Genomic DNA, 12473 nt, shown 5'->3' with positions numbered 1-12473 from the left:
ATCTTTCAGTCGTGAGTACGGTACCCCATCACCCTCTGATCCTTCTGCTAATTGTTTTAAATCCATGTCTCCAGCAAATTAACCTCTCCGCTAAAGCAATGAGCTTCTTCCTATCTACTCAATTTGGACCCCTGATAATTTTATACACCTCAGTTAAATCGCTGCTCAGCCTTCTCTGTTCCATTAAAAGCAATCCCAGCCTATCCGATCGATCCTCGTAGCTAACATTATCCATTCCCGACAACATCCTCGCAAACTCACCCAAGGCTCCTCAGGCAGCCCCTTTCAAACCCACGACCGCTACCATCTAGAAGGGCAAGGGCAGCAGACGCATGAGGACGCCACCACCTGGACGTTCCCCTCCAAGACACTCACCATCCTAACTTGGAAACATATCACCCTTCCTTCACTGGGCCAAAATCTTGCCCCCCCCCTCCCCAACAGCACTGTGCATGTAACTGCACCTCATGGACTGCAGCGGTTCAAGAAGGCAGCTCACCACCAGTTTTTCAATTAGGGATGGGCAGTAAATGTTGGCCACATCCTGTAAATTAGTATTTTTAAAAAATCCCTGTCCTATCTTTAGTATGTTCACGTCCTCTTTGTAGTGCAGTGCTCAGAACCATATACAGTACTCTAGCTGTGGCCTAACTAGTGTTTTATACTGTTCTAGGCTTTTATTCTCCGCCTCGGAGAATAAAGAAAAATATCCCACATGCTTTCTTAACCTCCCTATCTCCCTTCAGGAATCTGTAGACACGCAGTCCAAGGTCCCTCTGTTCCTCTACGTGTCTATGGAATGCAGAAAATTAGCATGCAGATGGAGCAAGCAATGAAGAAGACAAATGGCATGTTGGCCTTAAATCCATGGGGATTGGAGTGCAGGAATAAAGAAATCTTGCTACAATTGTGCAGGGTTTTGGTGAGACCACATCTGGAATACTGTGTGCAGTTTTGGTCTCCACACTAAATAAAGGAAATGCTTGCTCCAAAGGCAGTGCAGTGAAGGTTCAATAAAGTGGTTCCTGAGATGAGAAGGTTACGAGAGGCTGAATAAATTGGGCCTGCATTCTCTGGAGTTTAGGAGAGTAGAGGTGATCTGACTGAACCGTACAAGATTCCAAAGAATAGGGTGGACAGTGAAAGGTTGTTTCCGCTGGTCGGGGAATCGAAAGCACTGGGGCACAGCCTCGGGGTAAGGGACTGATCGTTTTGGACAGAGATAGGGAGAAATTCTTCACTCAAAGAGTTGTGAATCTTTGGAATTCTCCATCCAGAAGGTTGTGGATGTTCCGTTGTCGAATACATTCAAGGCCGATATAGATTTTTAGTCTCTCATATGGAGAATGGACAAGAAACATAGAAAATAGACCTGAGGAGGGAGCAGTGTTCCGAAAGCTCGTGATTCCAAATAAACCTGTTGGACTTTAACCTGGTGTTGTGAGACTTCTTACCATAAGAAATAGAAGCAGGAGTAGGCCATTCGGCCCTTCGAGCTTGCTCCGTTATTCATTTTGATCATGGCTGATCATCAAATTCAATTTCCTGATCCTGCTTTCCCCCCCCAGATCCCCTGAACCCCAAGAGCTATAGTTAATTTCTTCTTGAAATCACACAACATTTTGGCCTCATCTACTTTCTGTGGTAGTGAACTCCACACATTCACCACCCTCTGGGTGAAGGAATTTCTCTTCACCTCAGTCCTAAAAGGTTTACCCCTTATCCTCAAACTATGACCCCTAGTTCTGGACTCCCCCACCATCGGGAACATTCTTTCTGAATCTACCCTGTCTATTGCTTTTAGATTTTTTTCTATGAGATCCCCTTTCATTCTTCTAAACTCCAATGAATATAATCCTCACTGACTTAGAAAGTCCTCATATGACAGACCTGCCATTCCAGGAATTAGCCTGGTAAACCTTTGCTGTACTCCCTCTATAGCAAGGACATCCTTCCTCAGATAAGGACGCCAAAACTGTACACAATACTCCAGGTGTGGCCTCACCAATGTCCCATACAACTGCAATAAAATATCTCTATTCCTATACTCAAATCCTCTCAGTCTGAAGGCCAACATACCAAAGGAGTTGAAGCCCAAGATCAGCCATTGAATGGGGGAGCAGACTCGATAGGTTGTATAGTCTACTCCTGCTCCTATTTCTTGTGTGTTCATTACTTGCCATTTATTGCGTAATCCTTTACCTCGTTTGTCCTCTGCAGAACCTCTCGCTTCTCCTGAATGGATTCCATTTTCCACTTTTCTACCCACAAACCAGCCCAACCTACTTGTATCCTCACTTTGAACCATCTCTTTGACCAACCTTTTGGTCAACTTGTCCCAGTATGTGGTTCGGTACGGTTTTGATATTTCTCCTGTGAGGAACCTTTGGAACAATTTATGATGTGGATGGCGCTATATAATTGCAAATTGTTGTTGATGGGCTGGCTCAGTGGCGTTCTAAGCGAGTCTTCACTCAGCAGGTTCTGTACGTACTGCCCGCCATACAGTAAATCAAGAAGTTGGCAATCTCTTGTGTCCCGATGGGTCTTAGTAATGGATTCAATCTAGGAGGCTGACAGCAACATTCAGCCACTGGAGACTGCTCCATAATTCAATTCGATCCTGGCTAATCTCTGCACCTTGATTCCGTTTCCCTGCTTCTGATCCCTATCCCTTGATAACCATACCCAATAAAATCTGATCGTCCTCAAAGGACTGGACACTCCTAGAAAGAATGGCTTGGTCCCTAACAAGTGAGGCGACTAATGGGTTGATGGAGTTCTATACAAAGTTTTAAATTGTTTTTAGTTTTATTACTCAGGGATACAGGCTGCACCAGACTGACGTATCTCCTCCCACTCAATTCCTCTATTGACCAGAGCTGTAAATTCTAGTAGATATTTGTTTGTAGTTGTTCAAAGAAATATTGATTGGATCCAAACTCAATTTATTATTTGAAAGAGCTTGAGAGAAGTGTGTGTGGATATTGGAAATGGTGGGGAGATGATGGGGGAAGGAGGGAGAGAACTGGATCGCTGCATAAGTCACTGTGACAGAGCCTATTATTGTAATGGGTATCTGTTTGGAATAGGTAGAGAGGTTGTGCCTTAGCTTTTAAGTTCTAAGTTTATTTATTAGTTTCCCAAGTAAGGCTTACGTTAACACTGCAATGAAGTTACTGTGAAAATCCCCGAGTTGCCACACTCTGGCGTCTCTTCGGATACACTGAGGGAGAATTTAACATGGCCAATGCACCCTAACCAGCACGTCTTTCGCACTGTGGGAGGAAACCGGAGCACCCGGAGGAAACCCACGCAGACACGGGGAGAACGTGCAGACTCCGCACAGACAGTGACCCAAGGCGGGAATCGAACCTGGGTCCCTGGCACTGTGAAGCAGCAGTGTTGACCACTGTGCCGCTTCTGGGAGGATATTTGAATGGTGAGAACTGTGCTACATCATTGCTCAAAAAAAAAGATTGCCTATCAACCCTGTTGGGTTGCATTTTTTTATACTTTAAAAGTTTCAGACTTCCTTAAAAGTCTGAAGTTACAGAGCGAACAGGTTAAAAGTCTGAAGTTGTGCAAATTACCCTTCACTTTCCCTGCAATGTTGATTGCACTTTATATGTGCTTTGATTTCTGTGTTGCACCTTGGGACTTCCTGAGGCTATTATAGGCGCTGCATAAATGAAAATGCTTCTTAGTTTCTTTCCAATTCTGATGGGCTGAAAAACCCCCATCAGGCTGGATTTTCTGTCCATCCCCTGGCATGTTCTGCGGCCATGATGTGGAGATGCCGGCGTTGGACTGGGGTAAGCACAGTAAGAAGTCTCACAACACCAGGTTAAAGTCCAACAGGTTTATTTGGCAGCAAATACCATAAGCTTTCGGAGCACTGCCCCTTCGTCAGATGGAGTGGATATCTGTTCTCCAACAGTGCACAGACACAGAAATCAAGTTACAGAATACTGATTAGAATGCAAATCTCTACAGCCAGCCAGGTCTTAAAGGTACAGATAATGTGGGTGGAGGGAACATTAAACACAGGTTAAAGAGATGTGTATTGTCTCCAGACAGAACAGCTAGTAAGATTCTGCAAGATCAGGGGGAAAGCTGTGGGGGTTACTGATAATATGACAAATCCAACATCCCGGTTTAGGCCGTCCTCATGTGTGCGGAACTTGGCTATCAGTTTCTGCTCAGCGACTCTGCGCTGTCGTGTGTCGTGAAGGCCGCCTTGGAGAACGCTTACCTGAAGATCCAAGGCTGAATGCCCGTGACTGCTGAAGTGCTCCCCCACAGGAAGAGAACAGTCTTGCCTGGTGATTGTCGAGCGGTGTTCATTCATCCGTTGTCGTAGCGTCTGCATGGTTTCCCCAATGTACCATGCCTCGGGACATCCTTTCCTGCAGCGTATCAGGTAGACAACGTTGGCCGAGTTGCAAGAGCATGTACCGTGTACCTGGTAGATGGTGTTCTCACGTGAGATGATGGCATCCGTGTCGATGATCCGACGCGCCACAGCGAAAAACCGCACCGACCTCCTCAGAAGACAAACACGGGACACGGTGGACAGAGTACCCTTCGTTGTCCAGTACTTCCCCGGAGCGGAGAAGCTACGGCATCTCCTCCGGAGCCTTCAACATGTCATTGATGAAGACAAACATCTCGCCAAGGCCATCCCCACACCCCCACTTCTCGCCTTCAAACAACCACGCAACCTCAAACAGACCATTGTCCGCAGCAAACTACCCAGCCTTCAGGAGAACAGTGACCATGACACCACACAACCCTGCCACAGCAACCTCTGCAAGACGTGCCGGATCATCGACACGGATGCCATCATCTCACATGTTAGATGAAGTGAGAGGAAGTGAGAGGTTTTTTAGGGACCATTAAAACTGACAAGCCCCAGGGCCTGATGGCATCTATCCTCGACTGCTCAGGGAGACGAGAGATGAAATTGCTGGGCCTCTGACGGAAATCTTTGTCGCTTCTTTGGACACGGGTGAGGTCCCTGAGGATTGGAGGATAGCGAATGTGGTCCCGTTGTTTAAGAAGGGTAGCAGGGATAACCCAGGAAATTATAGGCCGGTGAGCTTGACGTCCGTGGTAGGGAAGTTGTTGGAGAGGATTCTTAGAGACAGGATGTATGTGCATTTAGAACGGAACAATCTCATTAGTGACAGACAGCATGGTTTTGTAAGAGGGAGGTCGTGCCTTACAAATTTGGTGGAGTTTTTTGAGGAAGTGACAAAAACGGTTGATGAAGGAAGGGCCGTGGATGTCGTCTATATGGATTTCAGTAAGGCATTTGACAAAGTCCCACATGGCAGGTTGGTTAAGAAGGTTAAGGCTCATGGGATACAAGGAGAAGTGGCTCGATGGGTGGAGAACTGGCTTGGCCATAGGAGACAGAGGGTAGTGGTCGAAGGGTCTTTTTCCAGCTGGAGGTCTGTGACCAGTGGTGTTCCGCAGGGCTCTGTACTGGGACCTCTGCTATTTGTGATATATATAAATGATTTGGAAGAAGGTGTAACTGGTGTAATCAGCAAGTTTGCGGATGACACGAAGATGGCTGGACTTGCGGATAGCGAAGAGCATTGTCGGGCAATACAGCAGGATATAGATACGCTGGAAAATTGGGCGGAGAGGTGGCAGATGGAGTTTAATCCGGATAAATGCGAAGTGATGCATTTTGGAAGAAATAATGTAGGGAGGAGTTATACAATAAATGGCAGAGTCATCAGGAGTATAGAAACACAGAGGGACCTAGGTGTGCAAGTCCACAAATCCTTGAAGGTGGCAACACAGGTGGAGAAGGTGGTGAAGAAGGCATATGGTATGCTTGCCTTTATAGGACAGGGTATAGAGTATAAAAGCTGGAGTCTGATGATGCAGCTGTATAGAACGCTGGTTAGGCCACATTTGGAGTACTGCGTCCAGTTCTGGTCGCCGCACTACCAGGAGGACGTGGAGGCGTTAGAGAGAGTGCAGAGAAGGTTTACCAGGATGTTGCCTGGTATGGAGGGTCTTAGCTATGAGGAGAGATTGGGTAGACTGGGGTTGTTCTCCTTGGAAAGACGGAGAATGAGGGGAGATCTAATAGAGGTGTACAAGATTATGAAGGGTATAGATAGGGTGAACAGTGGGAAGCTTTTTCCCAGGTCGGAGGTGACGATCACGAGAGGTCACGGGCTCCAGGTGAGAGGGGCGAAGTATAACTCAGATATCAGAGGGACGTTTTTTACACAGAGGGTGGTGGGGGCCTGGAATGCGCTGCCAAGTAGGGTGGTGGAGGCAGGCACGCTGACATCGTTTAAGACTTACCTGGATAGTCACATGAGCAGCCTGGGAATGGAGGGATACAGACGATTGGTCTAGTTGGACCAAGGAGCGGCACAGGCTTGGAGGGCCGAAGGGCCTGTTTCCTGTGCTGTACTGTTCTTAGTTCTTTGAGACAATACACATCTTCTTTAACCTGTGTTTAATGTTCCCTCCACCCACATTATCTGTACCTTTAAGACCTGGCTGGCTGTAGAGATTTGCATTCTAATTAGTATTCTGTAACTTGATTTCTGTGTGTCTGTGCACTGTTGGAGAACAGATATCCACTCCATCTGACGAAGGGACAGCGCTCCGAAAGCTTATGGTATTTGCTACCAAATAAACCTGTTGGACTTTAACCTGGTGTTGTGAGACTTCTTAATGTTCTGCGGCACCAGAGACAGTCCACCATTGGCCAATGGCAGGATCCTCCAGTCCCACCACTGTCAATGGCGGCTGCCGTAGGTCGCACCCTCCGCTGTCAGAAACCCGTGTCGGGGATGGGGGGAATCACCATCGGTGTGACTGGAAAATTCCATCCCCTGTGTCTGTTTGTTGTGTGGGTGCTGCTAGGCAGGTCTCGATCCAGTTCTTGTAGAAATGGGAATACAGCACAAACCTGTCCCTCACACTGAACTAAACAGACAAACTTGCGCCAAAAGGCCATGGGGAATGGAAAAAGACCCCTCTGAAGCTGAGGTGAACCTGAGGCGCATTATGGGGATGAGAACAAAGAACAGTACAGCACAAGAACAGGCCCTTCGGCCCACCGAGTCTGTGCCGACACAGATGCCTCTCTAATATTTTCTTGCCTCTATGGTCCATATCCCTCTATTCCCTGCCTATTCATGTATCTATCCAAATGCCTCTTGAACGTTGTAATAGAATCTGCTTCCACCACCTCCTCCGGCAGCACGTTCCAGGCATTCACCACCCTCTGTGTGAAAAACTTGCCCTTACATCTCTTTTAAACTTTCCCCCTCTCACTTTCAACCTATGCCCCCGAGAAGTTGACTCTTTGACCCTGGGAAAAAGACTCTAACTATCCACTCTACCCAAGCTTGTCATAATCTTGTAAACCTCTATCAGGTCCCCCCTCATCCTCCGACTCACCAATGAAAACAATCCAAGTTTGGTCAACCTTTCTTCACAGTCCATATCCTCCAAACCAGGCAACATCCTGGCAAATCTCTTCTGCACCCTTTCCAATGCATCAACATCCTTCCGATAGTGTGGTGACTAGAATTGTACACAATATTCCAAATGCGGCCTAACCAAAGTCTAATACAGCTGCAACATGATTTTCCAATTCCTATACTCAATGCCCCAACCGATGAAGGCCAGCATGCCATATGCCTTCTTGACCACCTTGTCCACCTGAGTTGCCACCTTCAGGGAACTGTGGATCTGCACACCTAGATCCCTCTGTATGCTAATGTTTCTAAGGGCTCTACTATTTACTGTATACTTTCCTTCTGCAGTAGACCTTCCATATCGCACCACCTCACATTTGCCCGGGTTAAATTCCATCTGCCATCTTTCAGCCCAGGTCTTCAGCTGATTTATATCCTGCTGTATCCTCTGACAATCCTCCTCACAATCCGCTACTCCTCCAATTTTTGTAACATCTGCAAATTTACTAATCAGACCACCTACATTTTCCCCCAAATCATTTATATATATTACAAACACCAGAGGCCCCAGCACTGATCCTTGTGGAACACCGCTTGTCACAGACCTCCAGTTAGAAAAGCACCCTTCCACTGCTACTCTCTGCTTTTTATGCCCAAGCCAGTTTTGTATCCATCTTATCGGCTCACCTCGGATCCCATATGACTTCACCTTCTGTATCAGCCTGCCATGAGGAACCTTATCGAAGGCTTTACTAAAGTCCATGTACACAACATCCACTGCCCTGGTCAATTTTTTTTGTTACTTCCTCAGAGAACTCAATCAAGTTTACGGTGGCACAGTGGTTAGCACTGCTGCCTCACAGTGCCAGGGTCCTGGGTTCAGTTCTGGCCTCAGGTCACTGTCTGTGTGGAGAAACTCCCCATGTCTACGTGGGTTTCCTCTGGGTGTTCTGATTTCCTCCTACAGTTTAAAGACAGTCTAAAACGGATTAGCTTGGTTGGCTGTGCTAAATTGACCCGAGTGCCGGTGGATTAGCAGCGTAAATATGAGGGGTTACGGGAATAGGGCGTGGGTGGGATTGTGGTTGGTACAGACTCAATGGGCCCAATGGCCTCCTTCTGCACTGAAGGGATTCTATAAGTTTGTGAAACCTCCCCTTGACAAATCCATGCTGCCTATCGCTAATAAGCCTATTCTCTTCCAGATGTGAGCACATCCTGTCCCTAAGAATCTTCTCCAATAGTTTCCCCACCACTGATGTAAGGCTCACAGGCCTGTAATTTCCAAGATTGTCTCTTCTGCCCTTAAACAGAGGAACAATGGTACTTACTCTCCAATCCCTTTGGTACCTCGCCTGCGGCTAGGGGATACAAAGATTTTGGCCAAGGCCTCAGTAATTTCTTCCCTCGTCTCTGGCACTAAAGGAATGCCAGTCTATGTTGGGGAAATTAAAATCGCCCATCACAAAAACCCTGTTGTTTTTACATCACCCCACAATCTGCTGACATATCAGTTCCTCCACTTGACGCTGGCTGTTGGGAGGTCTGTAGTGCAACCCCAACAGTGTGATTGCACTGCTCCTGTTCCTGAGTTCTACCCATATGGCCTCACTGCATGATCCCAACAAGGTCCCCTCCCCTCTGTAAAGATGTGACATTCTCCTTGATCAATAAAGCGACACCCCCACCTCTTTTGTCACCCTCTCTATTTCACCTGAAGCATCTAAGTCCTGGAATGCTAAATTGCCAATCCTGCCCTTCTTTCATCCAAGTTTTCGTAATTGCCACAACATCATAGTTCCATGTAATAATCCAAGCTTTAAGTTCATCCGCCTTACCTGTCATGCTCCTTGCATTAAAGCAAACACACTTCAGACCATCTGTCCTGTTATGTTTTGAACTCCACAGGGTAGATGCAGGGAGGATGTTCCTGATGGCGGGGGAGTCCAGAACCAGGGGTCACAGTCTGAGGATTCGGGGTAGACCATTTAGGATGGAGATGAGGAGATATTTCTTCACCCAAAGAGTGGTGAGCCTGTGGAATTCATTACCACAGGAAGTAGTTGATGCCAAAACTTTGGCGGCTGGATATAGCACTTGGGGCGAATGGGATCAAAGGTTATGGGGAGAAAGCAGGATTAGGCTATTGAGTTGGACGATTAGCCATGATTATTATGAATAGTGGAGCAGGCTCGAAGGGCCAAATGGCCTCCTGCTCCTATCTTCTACACTTTCCATGTGTTTTATTTCTCTTAGCTGAGTTCTCCACAGTCTCTGTACTCTCTGACCTGCTGCTGCGGATCCCACCCCCCCCCCCCCCCCCCCCCCCCCCCCACCTTATTAGTTCAAATCCATCTGAACTGCACGATCAAATCTCCCTGCTGGGATGTTAATGCCCTTCCAGTTAAGATGCAACCCGTCCTTTTTGTACAGATCCCATCTGCCGTGGAAGAGATGCCAGTGGTCTAAGAACCTGAAGCACTCCCTTCTGCACCAACTCTCAAGCCACTCGCCAATGCCTCCCAGCGCCAGGGACCCGGGTTCGATTCCTGGCTTGGGTCATTGTCGGTGTGGGGTCTGCACATTCTCCCTGAGTCTGTCTGGGTTTCCTCGTGTGCTCCGGTTTCCTCCCACGCTCCAAAGATGTGCGGATTAGGTGGGTTGAATGTGCTAAATTGCCCCTTAGTGTTGAGGGACCAGCGAGCGCAAATGCAAGGGGTTATGGGGGTAGGGCCTGGGTGGGATTATGATCGGTGCAGACTTGATGGGCCAAATGGCCTCCTTCTGCACTGTAGGATTCTATGATTCACTTATTAAGCTGCACTATCTTCCTATTTCCTGCCTCACTGGCACAGGGAGTATTCCTGAGAATACAACCCTGGAGGTCCTGCATTTCAGCTGCCTTCCCAACTCCCCGAACTCATTTTGCAGGACCGCATTTTCCTTCCTGTCTATGTCGTTAGTTCCAACATGGACCATGACCACTGGCTGTTAGTCCTCCCACTTCAGAATGCCCTGTGCCCGCTGAGATATGTCCTTGACCCAGGCACCAGGGAGGCAACAGACCATCCTGGAGTTTTGATCGTGGTCACAGAAGTGCCTGACTGTGCCCCTTACTATTGAATCCCCGACCACCACTGCATGCCTGCACTTTGACCCTCCCTGCTGTACAGCAGTCAGCAGTGGTGCCACTGGCCTGGCCCATTGCCGTCATCACTTCCTAATACACTGTCCTTCCATCAGCATCTAAAACGATGTATCTGTTTGAGAGAGGGAGGGGGACAGCCTCAGGGGGCTCCTGCACTGACTGCCTACTGTTTGTGACTATCACCCATCTATCTTCGTTTGCACGTTCTCCCCGTGTCTGCGTGGGTTTCCTCCGGACGCTCCAGTTTCCCCTCTCAGTCCAAAGATGACCCTCCCTGCTGTACAGCAGAGCCCACAGTGATGCTACTGTCAATTATCGGTTAGCTGGTTATAGATGTATAAAGAACAAAGAAAATTACAGCACAGGAACAGGCCCTTCGGCCCTCCAAGCCTGTACCGACCATGCTGCCCAATTGAACTAAAGCCCCCTACTCTTCCAGGGACCATATCCCTCTCTTCCCATCCTATTCATGTATTTGTCAAGACGCTCCTTAAAACTCACTATCGTATCTGCTTCCGCTACCTCCCCCGGCAGCAAGTTCCAGGCACCCACCACCCTCTGTGTAAAAAAAAACTGCCTCGTACAACTCCTTTAAACCTTGCCCCTCGCACCTTAAACCTAGTAATTGACTCTTCCACCCTGGGAAAAAGCTTCTGACAATCCACTCTGTCCATGCCTCTCATAATCTTGTAGACTTCTATCTTGGCTACTGCTGTCATCATCCTCCGATACACTGTCCTCTCCAACAATAGTACAGACAGCATCACTGTATAGTCCAACTGTATAGTCCCTGCCCTGACAGCGTTTGATGTCAGCAACAGATGCCTGAAATGGAAAGCGTTCCATTCCCCAGAACTAACAATTTTTGCTTCAGTGAGCACAAAAACACATTTCTGTTGAGACTTTGCAACCCTGGCGGATTGCCATGCATAAAATTTAATTTGTGTGGTTTGGAGATAGAGTAGGAGATCAAAGAACCTACTAGCAGACATCTTGAGTCTCATCTAGTTGTAACCAATTTCATGCTTGGTAGTTACATGGGCAGGTTAGCAAGGTCTGATTTAACAGTTTGAAGCTATTGCCGTCAAAGGAAAATCAGTGTTGCCATTTTGGGAGATGGCTCCAATATCATGTGAGCTACATAAAAATAAATGTACTTTGCTGAGCTGTAAATCCTTGTGACAGCTGTGGCTCAATGAGTAGCACTCCTGCCTCCAAGTCAAAAGGTTATGGGTTCAAATCCCACTCCTGAGATTTGAGTATAACATCTAGGCTGACACACTCATGCAGAACTGCTGTTTTTATTTTGATGGAGATGGCTAAAATGAGTCCCTGTCTGCCTGCTCAAGTGGATTTGGGAGATTACTGTGAAGAAGCAAAGGGAAGTAGTGTGCATTGTCCTGGCCAGTATTTATCCCTGAACTGGCTTCACTCAAAACAGATTATCAGCTCGTTACCTTGTGTTTGTGGAAGTTTACCATGCGCACACACTAGCCATTGCGATTTCTATATCACAGCCATGACTACACTTCAGTTTTGTTTCATTGGCTGTTATAGAGGAGATGGTAGTGTAGTGGCAACGTCACTGGATTTGTAATGCCCAGGCTAATGGTCTGGAGATACAGGTTCAAATCCCAGCACGGCAGCTGGTGGAATTTAAATTCGATGAATAATATGAAATTGAAAAGGGGCGGCATGGTGGCACAGTGGTTAGTGCTGCTGCCTCACAGCGCCAGGGACCCGGGTTCGATTCTCGGCGTGGGTCACTGTCTGTGTGGAGTCTGCACATTTTCCCCGTGTCTGCGTGGGTTTCCTCCGGGTGCTCCAGTTTCCTCCCACACTCCAAAGATAGTGCAGGTTAG

The 12473-nt window shown here is 47.5% G+C and overlaps 1 protein-coding gene across 2 annotated transcripts in view; it reads left to right on the top strand.

Annotated features, from left to right (window-relative positions):
* pigk (phosphatidylinositol glycan anchor biosynthesis, class K) overlaps positions 1-12473 on the top strand; it is a 165485-nt gene that overhangs the window by 121720 nt on the left and 31292 nt on the right. The window contains exon 11 of one of the 2 annotated variants that reach the window (XM_078218941.1): positions 2221-2340. The exons of the other annotated variant lie outside the window; for it this stretch is intronic. Coding sequence (XP_078075067.1) covers positions 2221-2316 — 96 coding nt within the window. The 3' untranslated portion in view covers positions 2317-2340. Of the gene's footprint in view, positions 1-2220; positions 2341-12473 lie in introns of those variants that run through there. 2 annotated transcript variants of the gene reach the window in all.

This window comes from Mustelus asterias, chromosome 8, assembly GCF_964213995.1.
Source record: "Mustelus asterias chromosome 8, sMusAst1.hap1.1, whole genome shotgun sequence".
In the NCBI taxonomy this organism is placed as follows: Eukaryota; Metazoa; Chordata; class Chondrichthyes; order Carcharhiniformes; family Triakidae; genus Mustelus; species Mustelus asterias.
The sequence above is the reverse complement of the archived record's forward strand: the minus strand, read 5'-3'. Positions and strand labels throughout refer to the sequence as shown.